Source organism: Ambystoma mexicanum, chromosome 2p (assembly GCF_040938575.1).
Source record: "Ambystoma mexicanum isolate Mex_15411 chromosome 2p, UKY_AmexF1_1, whole genome shotgun sequence".
Classification (NCBI taxonomy): Eukaryota; Metazoa; Chordata; class Amphibia; order Caudata; family Ambystomatidae; genus Ambystoma; species Ambystoma mexicanum.
In genome coordinates, this window is record NC_090923.1 from 1,092,303,561 (window position 1) to 1,092,320,990 (window position 17,430).

The 17,430-nt window shown below is 44.1% G+C and overlaps 1 protein-coding gene across 1 annotated transcript in view; it reads left to right on the plus strand.

Annotated features, from left to right (window-relative positions):
• Window positions 1–17,430, plus strand: part of PPP2R5B (protein phosphatase 2 regulatory subunit B'beta) — a 574,560-nt gene that overhangs the window by 527,735 nt on the left and 29,395 nt on the right. The window contains exons 11-12 of the mRNA XM_069645079.1: window positions 14,174–14,301; window positions 15,493–15,594. Coding sequence (XP_069501180.1) covers window positions 14,174–14,301; window positions 15,493–15,594 — 230 coding nt within the window. The remainder of the gene's footprint in view (window positions 1–14,173; window positions 14,302–15,492; window positions 15,595–17,430) is intronic.

Sequence of the window (17,430 nt, forward strand, 5' to 3'; positions counted from 1 at the left end):
TCATTGTTTTTGGAAAAACTGTTTATTTGAGTTTTATTTTGCTTTAATGTATTTTAATAGAAAGAAAGCTGAAATTAAGGACTGGCTCATTATAGCTCATTATTAGCGTGGTGTTATTTCCTGAAGAAATACTTCCGAACTGATTTACCTTTACCACTTGGTCTGGTGGAATTATTGCCAGATTATTAGTGCAGTAATGGCAGTGTTACTCCTCTTAGGAGTCATGGGAATTTTGGAAGAAATACTCTAATCCTGCCTGTGGTCCTTCCTCCATTTTTGACACCAAAGTGAAGGATGCTCTCCAGCACTTAACCATAGGTATCTCCTCTCCTTTAATATCAAACCTGGAATTTGGTGGTGCAATAAAAGTTGCATTAGTAACCCATTACCTCCATGAAAAGTGGCAGTAATGGAATTACTGACATTTTTTAACTTGTAAGGATCCCTATTTGAGTGAGTGCTCGGTGGGAACACTGCCTTTTCTCTGTCATACGCCGTAGTTTCAGAGCATTGTTCATAATAGCCCTTGCTTTTGCTTTTAGTTTCTCTTACTCGGTTGAGTCGACTCTACAAGGTTCGAATCAGTAGTTTTCTATGGTTCACAAATAGCCTTTACTGATTTGAATCAATGGGCCTCATTACAAGTCCGGCGGTAACCGTGCTGGAAATTCCGTCAGGTTACCGCCGGACTCTTATTAACATTCCGCCTCCGTGATTGCCGGAATCGCCAGGGCATTACAACCCTGGTGACCCGGTAATTCCGGAGGCGGAATTCGGTAAATCCCCATTCCCATGGAGTCCCATAGGACTCCATGGGAATGGGGAAGTGCAAACACCGGCACCATGCTGTAATGGTGCCGGTGTTTCCATGTCCGCCTGCAGGCGGGTGGGGTTAAACCCGCCAGGTCAGACCTGGCGGTAGTGACACCTCCCGCCTGCAGGACTCTTAATCAGCCAGTCCGGAAAGAGCGGTGGTGGCGGATTTACCACCACCGTTCTTTCCGGACCGGCTGACTCGTAATGAGGCCCAATATGTCTTTTGTTCAAAAAGGCTTTTACCCAATTCAAACCATGGTCACTTAAATGCTCAAATTAAATTGAGTTGATTCTAGCCACATATTTAATGATGTTGCTCGATTCCCTTCGTAAGTCATCTCTATGGAGGTTTGCATGGCTGGAAAGGATTCCAATTCTTTTTTGCACTGTTCAAGCAGGCCATTGAGTCATGCCCTTTAAGGCTCGTCTGTCCTTAATCATAGTAGCAGGCTTGCTCTATGTGTGAAACCAGGGGCGTTGCTGGGGGGGGGGCTAAGGGGGCTATAGCCCCTGATCTTTTGGTTGTAGCCCCGGATAGAATCTCAGGAGCTACAGCCAAAAGGCTAGCTAGCCCCCAGTCCCGGCAGTTCCGACATCAGCGTAGTCCCAGGTCTTTTCCAGACCTAGCAACTCCCCTGTGTGAAACATTCTTTGAGAACAATTGGATAGATACCATTCATCACGACTATAGCCTAGCATGAATATAGAGGCCATCTGAATTCAATGCTATAATTGATATAGTTTGATGTTTTCTTCTGTCTTTATCAGTGACAGATCTATGGCGATAGGGGAGGCCAACTGCCCCAACTGCTGTATCGCCCATCTCCCAGTGCGCTTCCCCTGCTGCCCGCACAATCCCATTGAAGTTTGCAAATATGTGCAGGAGATTGAGGTGGCATGCATTTTTACAAACTGTAATGATGGTTTTGCTTTGACTTTTTAAATTGGTGCCACTGGCATTCTCTGCCAGCGTACTGGGCCTAGCGCTGCCTTTCGTGTGTGAGCCAAGAATTGCCATAATAGCAATCTGATAGTCTCTATGTTCCATGCTACTGCTTCCACACAGGCTAATGGCATAGGGATAGTGACTAACGCAACATGCATAGTAAGCAAGCATGCCATGATGGGCATTTCTTTAAACTCCGGGCCCCTTTTTGGGCCTAGTCCCCTGTTGTGCAGTCTCTGTCGCCTGCCAGCCTTAGCTGTCTTGCCAAGTGTAGTTGCTGGAGCCATGGTGATTCTAGTCTGCATGTGAGACGTGGACCACAGCATCATTCCATAGAAAATAATGTAAGCTTACAAAAAAAAGAAAACTGTTTGTGTGCAATTGGCATGTGTTGTGAATATAATACGTGGGGGGAGAGTTTGAATGAGTGTGTGTGCAAACATGTTTGTGTACAATATTTGCATGTTGTGAATGAAATTTGGGTATGGGAGAGTTTGAATAAGCATGATGTGGGGACCTCAAGGCATTGATACACCTCACTCTCGAATAGGCACTAAATAAATCGTATTTCTGCAAATTAAACAAGGATGTGGGAGCCCCTCCACTGAGAACGAACATGGTTCAAATAAACTGTTATGTGGAATTTCTTGCACAGACCTTCCTAAGTGGTACACCTCCCATAGAACTGGTAATTTGAACCATGTTGGTTTTCAGTAGCGGGGCTCCCACAAGTTTTCATAATGTTGTAATGCTTGGGGTTTAACCCTAGGTTACCTAGGCTATTCCAGACGTGTGGACCCCTTGCTCACTGTGCTTAGAGAGGCACAGATTCACCTCACTGAGAAACACATGTCTGTGGTTCCTGTTGGTATTCATGTTCAGAGGAGAATTGCGTAGCATTTTGGTGCTAGATTGCCCTGGTGGATGGGACCAGACTGATATGCAAATGGTTATTTCTCCTCTTTTGAAAGGTACAATGAACTGGGAAACCTTGCAGAGAACAGGTTATTCGAACCGTGTTCTTTCTCAGAATAGGGGCTATGATATGATATGATATGATATGATAGGTTATTTATAATGCGCTTAATAGCCAGGGGTTTCTATGCGCGGACCTGGGGATCGAACCCGTGTTGCTCCGTGTTGTCTTGCTTCCAAGGCGAGAACGTTGCAGCTGAGCTATCCTCCCACAAGTTTGTAAAATCTTAATGTTGATTAATGGAATGGTCAGGGTTAGGTTTAGATAAACACCTAACAGGTCCAAGGCGAAGCTCTACAACGACATACAGACTTATAAATAATACTGTGTCCAGATGAGTGGAACTCTATAGTGATTCTCTTAATGCTCCCAGTATTCCCATTGGGATCAAACATAAGATACAAAACCTATTCTAACAGGTCCTTTCCCCTTTTGGGGGATGCTCTAATCTACATAGCAATGAATAAAAGATGCGGCTAATAGAAAAGCCTTAATCCTGAATTTAACGATTAACCCTCCAATGTCAGGAGGGGTGCTTTTGCCAAGTTAAAGTTCATAAACCTACCCTTTCAAGACCATCCCTATTCTAATCCAAAACAAACAACCTGTTCATTAGGTCTTTCAATATTTTCTAGAGGTCTCTCCAGGACCTTGAATGTCAGGATTCCGACAGGACCCTTCCAGACTTTGTTTTCAGGATTCACTACTTATCCCTCCTGCAACCTTCCCATTCTCTGTTGGTCACAATAAGCCTCTCTCTTAGACTTGAGTAGCAAAATTCACATAGGACACACTCCCAAGCCTCGGGTTGTTTAATTCACAAGAGGCATCTCTCCTAGGCCTTGCCACATCACCCCTTGTAACAGGGTTCTTTCTTCTTCAGCCTCCTCTGTATCAAGCACAGAACCTTCTGTAGGCCTCTCTCGCCGGCCCTCTGGTGCAGTATTCTCAGTAGAACTCTGTCCTAGGCCCCAAGGTAGAGGACAGCATTCACAACAGGCCTCTCTTATAGGCCTGGAGCCCTCCTGCCTGGGACCTCTTATTGCCTTCTCCAGATATCGTAGGTGGAAACCCCCAGCCTTTGGGTGTCCAGGTCACCCAAGGAGTGAGGAGGGGATATATTACTGTGAGACAGGCATGGTAGCAAAAGAGGCACAGACTCAAAGATGTTCATTTGTAAAACCTTTATTTACTAAGGTTCCTGGGTTGGTGTAATGCCTGACTGACTAACTCTAAAGGGATGGTTCCCTTATCAGATGTTTCTAATGGCCGTCGTTGTCTGATAATACAAAATAAGTCTGTCTGTGTCTAAACCTATCCTTGCCCTCGCTCTTTACAAAAGTGTGATAGGAAGTCTTTAAAAAAAGGAAAAATAGTGCTTTCAGGTGGTCTTCTCACCAGGTGCAAGTTGGTCAATGTCACAAAATTTTTTAAAAGGGTTATTCGTAAGACCTTCTCCACAGGCCCCTTACAGTGATTCCAAATACCTTCAGTGTCTGAGTTCCTTGAGGGTCTCTTCCCCAAGCTTCAATTTATTCAAGTTTCAAAATGCCACAAAAGAAATGTAACACAGTTCCTCTTGAAGCTTCTTGGGGTTCCCTTCCCCACACTTCAATCCTTTCAACACTATAAAGAAATCCAATAAGTCTCCAACTTGGTTAGGCCTCTTAGGGTTCCCTTCCCCAAGCTCAGGCCCCTTCCAGCTTTCAAACACAAAGTCAGTTTTATCAGGATGCACTTTGCTTTCCTCAATAGGCCTCTCAGGGTTCCCTTCCCCAAGCTCCGACCTCTTCCAGCTTTCAGCACAAAACAAAATATATCACAGTTCCCTTTTGGTTTCTCAGGGTGCCCTCCCCAAAACGTAGGCCCCTCTAGTTCCAAACACAAGTGCAGCTGTTGAGGATGTGCCGCTTACTTATTTACAGCTTTTCTTACATACAGTCCTCTCATGGGGTAGAATCAGAGGCTTTTGAAAAAAAAAACGCCTGGCTCTTTGCTTTTCCTCAGCGCGACCGCTTTGATCCTTTGCCCCCTCTTAGTTTCCTACTCCTGCTTTCCTTTACACTTTTTATCTTCAGGTGCTTCCTGCACCCCTTTTATGTATTCTTTTCCCTTTGTCGTGCACACTTGCACTGTCCTTTATTCCTTCTCTCTGTTGTGCCTCTTGCACGCTCCCCTCCTTCTGCTGTGCACACTTGCACTGCTTTTTTCCCATTGTGGATCTTGCACACCTCTTTCACTCTTCTGTGCACACGTACATTTGTTTCCTTATTTTCTGGTCGCTCGCACCCTTTTCTCTTTCTCTGGACTATACTTTTACTTCTGCGCCGCTTATGTATCTTGTCTTCCTTCCTGTGCCTCTAGCGTGCTTTTTCCTTCTTTGTTACTTTACTTTTACTCAAAACTGTCCTTCTTGCTTTCCACTTCGTGCTGCTTTTCAAATCTTGCCTTTTCCTCCAACCGCAAGCTCCCAAGTTTCTTTCTCTCTCATGCGAAACTCACCGGTTAGCATAGCGCTGTCGAGTGGTTTCTCAGGGATGCTTTGGGTCGAGGTCAGGGTCTCACCACCTGCCCCTCAGACACACTTGGGCCGGCACAAGGGCCAAGGCAACAAGCAATTGCATGGGCACTGACAGCAGGGTCCCAACTGCCTCGCTCCAGCTCCCAGAAGACACCGCTCCCCAGCCAGGCTGCAGCTCTCCTCAAACACCGGGCCATCGTCGGGGGCACGCTGCTCTCCTCCAGATCCTTCTTCTTGCAGCTCCCAGCTTCAGGGCTTTTCTGGTCCAGTATGCCTCTCCAGCTCGCTCATCCATCTGTGCAAGCCCACACCTTTTATAGTGAAAATCAGTCAAGTGAAGTCGGGTGTGAATGGTCACTATTAAATGCCTGACTCTATTAGTGGGACAACTTGAGTTCTATCTAGGGCAGGGTTTCCCTGGTTCCATGTGTTAATATCCCCCCAAAAATATCGCAATACAAAAATATCGCCATATGTTTGCAGCTATTTTGAGCCATGGACCCTGCGGGGGACACCCCCGCAGCCCCTGCATTATTTTTAAATGTGTGAGGGACACCCCCGCAAGCCCTGCTCCTACATATTATCCCCCCAAAAATATCACCTATGGTGAGACAAACAACCATATGTACGGCGATATTTTGGTGGGGATAATATGTAGGGATACAGTTTCCCTTATGTTCCCCATGTTATTCCTATAGGTAATCTTTACTGATCTTAGTTGCCTCCTCCTTGTATCAGTATTGGTTGGAAATGGGGAGGGGAAGATGGGGTGCGATTGGAGATACCCCATAAAGTCTAAGGGAGAGTAGGTTGGGATATTTTTGGGACTGGGGGAATACCATGTCTCGCCTTGGGTATCCTCCTCGAAATCCAATGCGACACTCCACTTAGGTGATCCTCCTTCACTTTTCCACCCCCAGGGTCGGGATACAAAAGCGATGGCCCTTCCCTGGTCACCTGAATGGAAGATCCTGAGGGAGTACGTGGGAGAATACCGCCAGGATTATCACAGTACCCTTCAGGGCTTTCCGGGCTTAATAACTGTCCTCCTCTCCTACATTTCTCTACATGCTAGCACTAGATGCCTCCAGGCAGCAATCCTACCCTTATGTCAAGGGAGTATCAGTAGCTACGTCTACTTGCTACGAGACACAGACTGACATTTCCCAGCCCCTTTTATACCCATAGGGCTCTGGTGCAATGGACTATCATCTCCTCCTAGCCTTATTAGTCTCCCTCCCTGAGTTTGTTTAACCTAAATGATTACCTAATTTCCTTTTACCATCTTGTTACTGACTGGTTCTTGATATCCAATGGATGCATCGATTTCCCCCCTCTAGCCTGCAACTAAGTGGTTAATAGCGTGTCTGTAGTGTGCCTCTCTAATTTGGAAAAAATTCCTTTGCTGCTTTTTAAAAAAGTTTTTATTTATTGCATTTGTTACACTCCCAAACCCAGATGTATCACGGCATTGGTTACTTGGAATCTTAGCTGGTTACAAATTATGTTACAATACAGACAGGAATATACCGGAAGACAGTAATGTATTATATGCAAAGATTGGAGTGGGTAAAACAGGCGGGAGCACTTAGGGTCATACTCAGGACATGTTTAGTTAAATGTATCAAATAGCCACGTTTTGATAAGCCTCTTAAACCGCTAGTGCGACATTTCACTTCTAATGTGCATTGGGAGGGTGTTCCAAATATTGGATTCGGCTAATGGGAAGCTGGAACCCCCCACCCTAGAACTCTTGAACATAGGTAAAAACAGGTGTGTGCTAGATGTTAGGGATGTAGTTGATCTCTTTTGGGTAACATAGTTGTTCAGGTAGGATGGAGCATCATTGGTAATACATTTATGTGCTGTGATCAGAGTCTTGGAATTCTAGCTTGGACCGGGAGCCAATGTACCTCTCTCCTGATGTGAGAGATGTGTTCATTTCTTTTTAGTCCAAAGGCTGCCCGTAAGGTTTTATTGTGTAGCAGTTGCAATTTAGCCAGGTTAGTCGTTGTAGTTCCTAGTAGGAGGATGTTACAGTAGCCTAGTTTTGATAGTATGAGTGCTCGAGCTAGGGTGAGGCAAGTCTGTGGTGTGAGGAATTGGCGGCTAAGTGAGATGAATTTGGAAATGTAGGCAGTAGAGGAGGATAGGGCGTTGATGTGTAGTATCTAGGTAGACGCCCATGGTTTTAACCTGTTAGAGTACAGGGATGGGGGTCCCATCGATGGTAATGGCTGAGAGGTCGGCGTGTAAGGTTTTTAGTCGGGCAGGTCAACCTACATTGAGGATCTGTTTTTTCGTCATTAAGACACAGGCTATTGGTGGCCATCCAATTTTGTATGATGGCATAGATCTTATTGATGGAGATAGTCTTGTTTGTGGTCTCCCGTGATGGGGATAAGGATCTTTGTATCATCTGCAAAGTTAATGTAGATAACTCTCATGGCGTCATGTGCTGCAAATAGATTTTTGGTATATGCGTTGTACAGTGTGTGAGATAGGCAGGAGCCTTGAGGGACACCTAGACGTACTGTGATGGGGTCAGCGGCCTCATCACCAATAAAAAGTCTAGAGGTGCGTTCCGACAAGAAGGACTTAACCCATAAGGTGGCATCTGAGGAGAAGTTAAAGTTGTCTGACAGTGTGAGGCAAAGCTTGTCATGGCCTACCAGGTCGAACGTTGCTGAAAGATTGAGCAGGAGGAGGATGCCCAGGTTGCCGGAATCTTGAATGATATCCATCTGGATTTTGAGGTCTGGTAGTGCTGTTTCAGTACTATGTTTAGGCCGAAAGCCCTATTGCCTAGCTCCTAGCAGGTGGTTACTTTCCAGATACTCTTGGATTTGAGTATAGACTATTTTGTCTACTATTTTCAATAGGAAGGGGACAGTCGTAATGGGTTGGTAGTTGGTGGGGGTGGAGGGGTCCAGAGACGGTTTCTTAAGTAGAGGGGTTACCCAAGCTGCTTTAATCTGCTTCTCATCTGCTATGTGGTATTCCTTGATATTTCGTGTGTACCAAGTTCCCAGTGTTCATGGTATCCCTGCCGCTGATTATAGCGTTTCCCATGGTATGTGAGCTGGAGTATATGGTCTGTGAGCGCCATATTCCAGTCCCTTGGCTGATCTGCTCTTCATGGTGCATTCTGAGGAATAGAGTTCGCAAGTGCACAACTACCCAGCACTGTCCTTGAGGTCCATTTATGGCACCGATGTGGGGATAGGAAACAGACGGAATCCCTCCTCTTCCACCCTGTGGTTGACATATCAAGCAGCAGCCGGACCAGCAATTCCCCGTGTTTCGTTCCCCTCATACTTGAGTGTGGTAAATTCCCCCAACTGGCTGCAGTGTGCAGAAGAGTTTGAATGAGTATATGAGAGTGAGTGGGCATCAGTGAGTGTGTTTGAGTGTGTGCATCAGCAGCAAGACTCGTGTGTATTTTGGGGCATGTGGCTTACTGGCACCATGAATGTTCTTGACAGTGGCATGCTAGCACGTAATGTGGATATCATCATGTTACCATTTTGGATTGGCTACACCGTCATATAATAAGACACAGACAGCATGCAAATATTTTCACAAAAGCAATATGTAGAAACAGGCCTTAGTAACCTATTTCTTAAAGTTGGGGAGGTGGCATACATTGTTGGCACCATCAAAAAAGTGTTTCTTAATGGCTATGCTGGCATGTTTTTGGGCACAGGCAGCTTGAAGAAAAGTGGTTTATAAGCTACGTGGACATATATTGTGGACCAAGCCGTCTTAAAGGACATATGCTTCGGTGTGGCAGTGCTGGCATAGATTGTGGGCTGTGATGAATCTGATGATGTCGTCACTCCTTCCCTGAGGTAGCCTCTCCCTATGTGACCAGGGGACAGCAGCCACAACCTGATCCTGACCCTCTGGGGCAGCTATATGTGGGAGGACCATCTGAAGGGAGGCAACCCTCAGGAGAATTACATGACATAAGTGGGGTTAATCATATACCTCCATTCCCTTTTGCAGATGTTCCCTCCTTTCTTCATGCCTTAATGGCATACTGTAACACTTTTCCTCAACCACTTGCCAGACACGCTTAGTATTCCCCAACCTAACACAACAGCCAGTCTGTCAATTACTGAGATGAGGAAGAGGCAAGGAGCATTAATGATCACTCTCCTACCAGCCTCTCAACATCATACAAAGAACTATATGGTAACCACTGAGACGAGGAAGAGGGACAGAATAATGATGACCGGTAAGCCCACAAAGCGGAAAACGGTCTAGTCTTTGGAGATGATTCATTCATGCCAGGGAGTTTAAAACCAGCGCAGCTGACAACAAGCAAGAGAGCTGCAGACGCTGGGCTGCACAGCGACTCGCAGAAACCGGGCAGGACGCTGAGGAAGAGGATGCCACAGGAAATGGTATTGCGTCTGATCCAAACAGCAGAAGAGGAAACCGGAAAGCAGTCGGCTCGCTGCCCGAGAGTGCAAGGCAGCAGGCCCCACATATAGCAGAGAAGGACACGGCAACGGTGCAACGGCTGACGGGGTGCACAACGAGCCAGCAGCACAAAGGAAAACAAAGCAGAGAAGCACTACAAGCACCCGGTAAGCCCAAGGAAGGTGGGAGGGTTACTGGGTTGCCTAAAGGTGTGTGCCACTTCATAGAAACAACACAGGAACAACGTGAAAAAGTTTACATACCTGTAAGACATGCCACGAATGGGTGTTCCAAAAGAGAGAGAATTGAGAAAGAAAGTCAAATAAATACAAATGGACTTGAAAAAGGGTTAAAAGCCAAATGTATATAAAAGAGAGCTATTATTGAAACAATCATTGTTAAGCAAGAAACAATACAGCAACATTGGGCTAATATTGCTTCATGGATAAAATGCAAACGTAACGCTGTGAAAGTCCTGGCAGGAGAGTACACCAGGTGAAGAGAAGTGCTTTAAAGTAGTGTGAAAGTCCCAGCAGGAGAGTATTACCAGGTGAAGATAAGTGTTAAGTCTGTGCAAGAGAGTATACCAGTCAGTTAAGTGTGTGTAAAGGCTAAAGTCTGAAGTATGTGCAGAAGGAAAGAGAATCTAAAAGAAGCCACATGTGAGTGTAATGCACTACAGAAGAGAATCCCTAGGAAGTCACATGCCCTTAGAATTTTACACTAGCTGAAACCCGAAGAGGAAACCTGCGAAAGGGAGTCATTCCACAGATTGGAGAAAGAGCTTGAATATTCTTTGTTGGAACGTTGATTGTTCTGGAATCTGGAGAAGGGAGCCATTCCCTGGTGCTGTGAACATTTTTCCACTTGGAACATTTTGGTTGGATTTACTACTTTGTGTTGAATTTGACAATTTCGGCACCCTGAAATCCAGAAATAATATCCTTTGCACCTTAGAGTTAGTTTTAGAGTGTGAGGGCCAAAATAGGATTTCAGATACAGGACGTATTTTTGCTTTGGACATCTTGACGAAGTGAGGCATGGAAATGCCTCCTAGATTAGGGATAATGAGGCCTTTTCCAACCCCTTTATTATTTCAAATAAAACATTTCTAGACAAATCCATGGGTCCTCTGTGCCAGCATCTCCTTCCTGGCTCCTCACAGAGCACATCAAGAAAGAATTGTATTGTGGCATATATTTGCACAGAGACAGGATGGAAATACTTTACAGGGTGTCTATTAGATATATTTTTGACCAAAGTATCATGAGCATGTGGTTTACCGTGGCAGTACTTGAATATATTGAACGCACTGTGTTGAAAGTGCTTTATATGGGTAATGCTGCCATATAATGGGGAACATGCAGCAGAAACAAAATGTAACGGCCATGATGGCATATTTTGTGGATTGAAGCATCATGAGCATGTGTACTACACTAGCAGTATTTCATATATTGCGGGTACCATAATGAACATTCTTTACAGTGGCAATACTGGCCCTTACCTGGAATCATTTACAATGGAGGAACACTCTCAGGATTAGCTCAACCCCCTCCCCCCCAGCACCAAAAGCTGCCATTACCATTGTTCTTTATACCTGTAAACGTATGCTGATTGCTTGTATAGCACATAATAACGTGCCAACACCTCTCCAAAGTATCAATGAGCAAGAGAGGAAAGGAAGGGAAAATGAGGGAATGAAGGGCATTATTGAAGTGTTGATTTTAGAATGCTACATTTGATTTATTTTGCTCTTTGGAATTTTTATTTGTATCCGGTTTTATCAGTTTTTACATGTGTCTATATTTATTGCACATTGTGCATGTTTGCCATATAGCGCTCTGATGCAGTAGTGCCTTGTACTGGTTTAACATAAATTTGTAATCAAATAAAGAAGAGTGTGAAGTTGTAATGTATATCTTGGGACTACATTAGAGAGAAACAAGGCTCAACAGCAATTTGCAGGTCAGAGATTTGAGGTAGCAAGCAAGCAGTATGGTTTCTTTTTGAGTACCCTGTCTACAGACAGATCCTGCCTGCTCCCCCTTTCTCACTTTTGGATGCTTTGGCCTGGAAAACCCAGAGTTGGGGAGAGAGAGATAGAGGGATTGTTGGGGACACTGTCAGTGACATTCCACTCCCCTCATTTCCCTAGGCACCTGGGGCTTCTAAGAGATTAAAGGCATAAGGGCTAAAAAGAGGACATACTTCTCAATGGGCTAAGGGATAGGCCATGCCACTCGTATAACCTGGAAAGACCCATTCTAGGCTTCCAGGCTATGGAGCAGTGGCTTATAGCTGAAGGATGCGGTGGGGGAGGGGGAAACGTAGAGGCTGACCACAAACATAGGTGAAAATGTATTTTTATTATTTTAAAAACTCAATGGCTCTCTTCTGTGGCTAACTCGATACACAAGGTGTATGGGTAGTCTCTTCTCAACAGTTCAAAGTAAAGTTCTTTTGACGTTCACAAGGTTTTGTGTACTTCTCGGTCACTCACAGACTCTTGTTTCTTGAGATTCTTCCTACAAACAACCACCTCTGGTTCATCTTGTAGACACTACAGGCATCATTGGGCCTCCACTACAAGTTGTGGATATTTTAAAATGTCACTACTACTTCAAGATAGAGCAAAGTGGGTTTTGTTTCCCTGGGTTTCACAGGAAAACTTAAGAGGGCTTTGTTACTTCGCTCTCCTAGGGTGCTGACCTCCTTCTGCAATGCCTCTCTACTCCTACTTTGTTCCTGCTTCTCCTTGATGCCACTCCACCTACTAATTTCTCCTCTAAGTATCAAGAATACATCCTGCTCTGGGACAAATTTGGCCACTTGAGCCTTCCTCAACTTGCTAGCTATGGACTTGCTGGGTTTCTGCATCTCTCCTGATGTTGCTCTCAAACCGCTTCCTGCTGATATTCACAACCCACCGCTTCTTAACTCGCAATCCAATCTCATCTCCTGTTAACTTATCTCCCCATCTTGTCTCCAACCTCTTGTCTCCAGGCTCCCTACAAACTCCTTCCTGACTCCAACTCACTCCAAATTCATGCCACCATCTCTTATTCCATACACCCACATTGCCTAATTGAAGGGCTGTGCTTAATTGTTTCACCTTGTGTGCTTTGGTACTGAGGTAAGCCTTTAAAAGCTGACCCTCGATTGTGGATGTCTCTTTTCTCCTGCACTGTACCGCGCTAGTTATGGTGTTTCCTTAGTGTAGAAATATTACGGAGCATATTCAGGGCTCTGCTGTGATTTTACTTTAATGTAAGAAGAGTAAAAAATATTTTGAAATAGCCATCATTCCCTGATTTTGCTCAGTGTTCACGATCTGCTGATAAACTAACACGGTTTAGGTTTAGGCAGCAGATGCCCTGCATGAGTATTGCAGGAGAGCGGTGTTGTGCGCCCCATTAGCCTGCGTAAGATTGCTGAGTGAGTTCTGCAGGAAATTGTAATGTGCCTCTGATGTCTAACTGTGCTCATCGAGTGATTTCCTCAGACAAAAGTAATGTTTCTCTGGTTTCTGAGCTATTGTTTGCTACCAGCGATGAAGAGATGTATTTCCTTGGCTTAATGCTTTTCCTCTCCGTGTTTAATTCTCTTAAAGGCGCAAGTATTTATTAACTCCCCCACTGCAGGAATACATGAAAAGTTCCTTTTTGGGCAAACTTTATTCCAGTCGTTCCATATTTGTTCAGCTCTTCATCATTGAAAATGTCACCCTTCAGGGGACCATGTTGTTATCTGGCCTCATGTTACTGTACCCTGCCCTAAGATGGGGTGCAAGTGGGATTGACAAGGGGATCCTCACTATACCATAGCAGAGCCATCATCCACTAACTTATTGAAGCATTGGACCCTCTTGGACACCTCACTTGATGTCCAGCAAAGCAGGCAGAGGACTTCATCACAAGCAGCCGCCAAAGGCTCCATGGGTGGCTTCTCCTTAGTGTTCCAGTGCTTTTAACCTGATACAGCAGCAGTAGGGTGGATGCACAACACCGAACTCTCCACATTTCTTTTAAAGATTAAACCCTAACTATGCAATTGTAACTGGAATGCAGATGGCTCGGCAGTGGTAGAGGAAGTGCCTAGCTTTTATGTACATTCATCACTCACTTACATCATACATTGAGGGACCCCAACAAGAATTTCACGCACAATCCAGATAGCTAGTCTCACTTCCAGGATCCCATCTCAGAGATCCCCCAGCTCATTCTCTACCCGTCATCTCCTCAAACCTCTTTAGTGGCCATACTTCTTCCAGACCAGTTTTCATGCTCTTGTGCTCTGCTCCAGCAACCCCTGGAAATGGTAAAGAGAAGCTGTAATGGGTACACCACACGCAAACAAATATATCAGAAATGTGGGGAGGTTGAACAATAGTTCAATTTAATAATGAATGCAGGTGGAGATGAGTGTCAGATGGAACCAGTTTAACACCTGCTAATGATTGCCTGGCTTTTTCTTGCTTTTGTTTTAGGTTGCAGAGCGGGCTCTGTATTTCTGGAATAATGAGTACATCCTGAGTTTGATTGAAGACAACTGCCATAGTATCCTGCCAATCATTTTCAGCACACTGTACCGGGTCTCCAAAGAACACTGGAACCAGTAAGCTCCTCCTTTATTAAAGAATGACTGCAAAACCTCTAGTGGATGCTTTTTAGATGGTCAACATATGCTACAAAGATCTAGTTGAGATGGAAGCAAGACAGCAAGAAAGAGAATAGAGAATCTTGATATCACATAAACATTCCATTACGTAGAAATGATCAGTAATCAAAGCCCCAGACATCTCAATGTATTCCAACCAACAGTAGTTAACCATGACAGAGAAGTCTCTTTATTGCATCCCTTCCATTATGCCCATTGCATGCCATCCTTTGTGTCTGCAATTGGTCCTACTTCTAAATCTTCTGTCTAACCTCCATTTATTTCTTGCTTATGCATCCATTGTAAGTTCCTCATCTGTTTCGTCCATGCTTTAAGTTAGGTTACGAGAGTCAGGGGGAACTGTAAACTGTATTTTCTTTCAAAATATTGACATTTAAAACTTCCTGTGCAGTTGTCTGAATCCAGATTCATCAAGGAGGTTGTGCAGACCTGCATATTTAGATGAAACATGACAGATTGATTGAGTTTTCCTACACTAAAATATGGGAGTAGTCCCTACATGGGATAATCATTTCAAGTAGGTCAAAAGGAGAAGGTTCTATCTCTCTAAATGTCAAAGCTTCTTTACAGTGCGGTGGGCAGGATATTGGGCTATTAGATGCTGTCATTAAGTAAAGGGCATTCTGAGAGGAGTAGTGTTGTGGTTAAGTTGAGGTGTCTTTTGTGGCTCTGTTGTTCTTGACAACTTAGTTAAAAAAATATTTTATTTGTATCCCATTTTCCATCATCAGCTTCTTAGGCTAAGTTTGTGTCTCATTGCTATGTTGTGAAGTAGCTAGTAGCGATCAGCAAGTGTATATAGCCAATTTGTATGCCATGTTCAACGTTTGCTACTTTATCTGCCTGTTTTTCACAAAACCTTTTTTCTTCAACCAAACCTTTTCTTGTCTCTCTCACACTTTTGTCTTTGTGGCGTTTCTCATTGTGACTCGTTCTTTAAATGTATTCTCCCTATTCTCCCTTTATCCTTCTCTCCTGACCTTCTCTGTTGTTCCCCTACACATTCTTGTTCATATTGCCCTTTCATTGTGATTGTTGTCTCTGTTTACAAACTGTCTCACTTTCCCTGCATGCATCTCTGTTTATGTATGCATTGCTTCCCTCATCTTCTCTCATCCTATTTGACAGGACGATTGTCTCCTTGATCTATAACGTCCTCAAGACATTCATGGAGATGAACTCAACACTCTTCGATGAACTGACAGCATCATACAAAGTTGAAAAGCAGCAGTAAGTGTCATCAAACCCTGCTCTCTGGAACCCCAGAAGGTATCATGTGCCCTACCCAAATGGCCCCCTGTTCTTGAGAGCATATATATCGCTGATAGTTACAAATACGAGGAAAAGCAACACACTTAGCAGCCATTAAGAAGGAATTATGACATACCTCAAATCATACTCTGTGTGTAATGGCCACACATTGGAGCAGTGCCTCATTCTTAACCAATTGTATGGGACCTTCGGTTATTATTGCATCCCACATCTCCTGTTTTTCATGTTTTGTGTGAACTCTCTTTTGTCCAAAAACTGATATGTAGCTCCTGTAACTCCACCTGATCAAAGCAGACCATTCTAGAGAATTGCATAGGTTTCCATAGACATATACCAACCTGATGCACTTTAGTGCTTCCTGAATGCTCCCATTCGGAAGCCTTGGGGAGCCCTCACTGGGGCCCCCATTGTACGATGCCTCAGCCGGGGTGATACCCTATGAATGCAAGTGTAATGCTAGAAACTACAAACGGGCAGTTGGCACTCGGGGCAACAGTCACTAAACTGGCACCTGCCAAGGACACGTACCCACTTATCTATGTTAGAAAAGTTCAAGGGTCTTATCCCCACCCCACATATCACATTGGGGTAAAAGCGTCAATGCTGTTATCCACTGCTTTCCACCTTTTTCCATTCCTCTTTGTTTGGTGAGTTTAAGCTGGGGCCAGACAGTTCATTTCAGCGATGGAGAGCATTGCCTGTATAGCTACTTAGAAAGGTATAGGAGTGGCACCATGCTTAGTCCATACCTAACTAGACACGTGCATAAAATTAAATTGGTCGATTTGAATAAGAATAGATTTTTAATTTCTCCCAACTAGGTTTGTTTTCATCTGGTAGCACTTCCCGGGTGGTCCCGCAACTAACTAGCTTTTTAGATGACGTGATCTGGTAATAGGTATGCGAGTGCCGCCACTCACGACTAAAAGCTAGCAAAGCTTCATAACACTAAAAAGTCAGAAAAGACGGTATAGGGTTGCTTCTGGTCTCAGGAACATCTCTAACAAGACAGGTTGGTGTTTATGTTGGAACATATTCGTCCTTTCGTTTGCTCAAGTGATGTTATTCTGATACATTCCATAGACACGTAAGGCTAACAAGTGTTTTATACTATTGTGCTTTGTCAAGGCTGTTTTTAATAGCATATTTATATAAACGAACCAGAAATAATTACATTTTATATGATCTGTGAAAAAATAAACACTTAAATACCTTTGGGAACATCTAAAATAAAATAAATAGCATTGCCTGCAGATAATCTTCGCATTCTATGATGTGCAAATGGTGGACCATATCTTTTAACGTGAATACAAGTAAATAATTAGCCTTAGTGTATGAATTACACTGAAGAGTCTGTTCCAGTGACGTAAAGGGCCCTTTTACAGATACAAATGAGTCTAGTATTACCTTTTGTGGAGTGAAAACAGCATGTAGTGTCCACACATAAATGAAGACAACAGTGAACGTAAACTACTAGTGGAAAGGACATACCACATCATGGAAACTATATGATAACTTGAAGATAACGCATGTTGCATTTGTGAAGTGACCCAACACCCTACCTCCTTGCCCAGCTCAAATACAAACTTACCATCTGGGAGCAGACAGGGGGTTTGACACTAGACGAGGAATGTTATCTTTGGAATCCACAGGAACTGCTAGGTTTTAACCCAGGATTCATGAAATAGCTCTTCTACTTCCACCAGGCCACCTCCTCATTAGCTACATAGGATCACTAATGCATTACCTTTCAGAGCAATTTGACCAACAACTTTCTCCTATGGACCCATACAT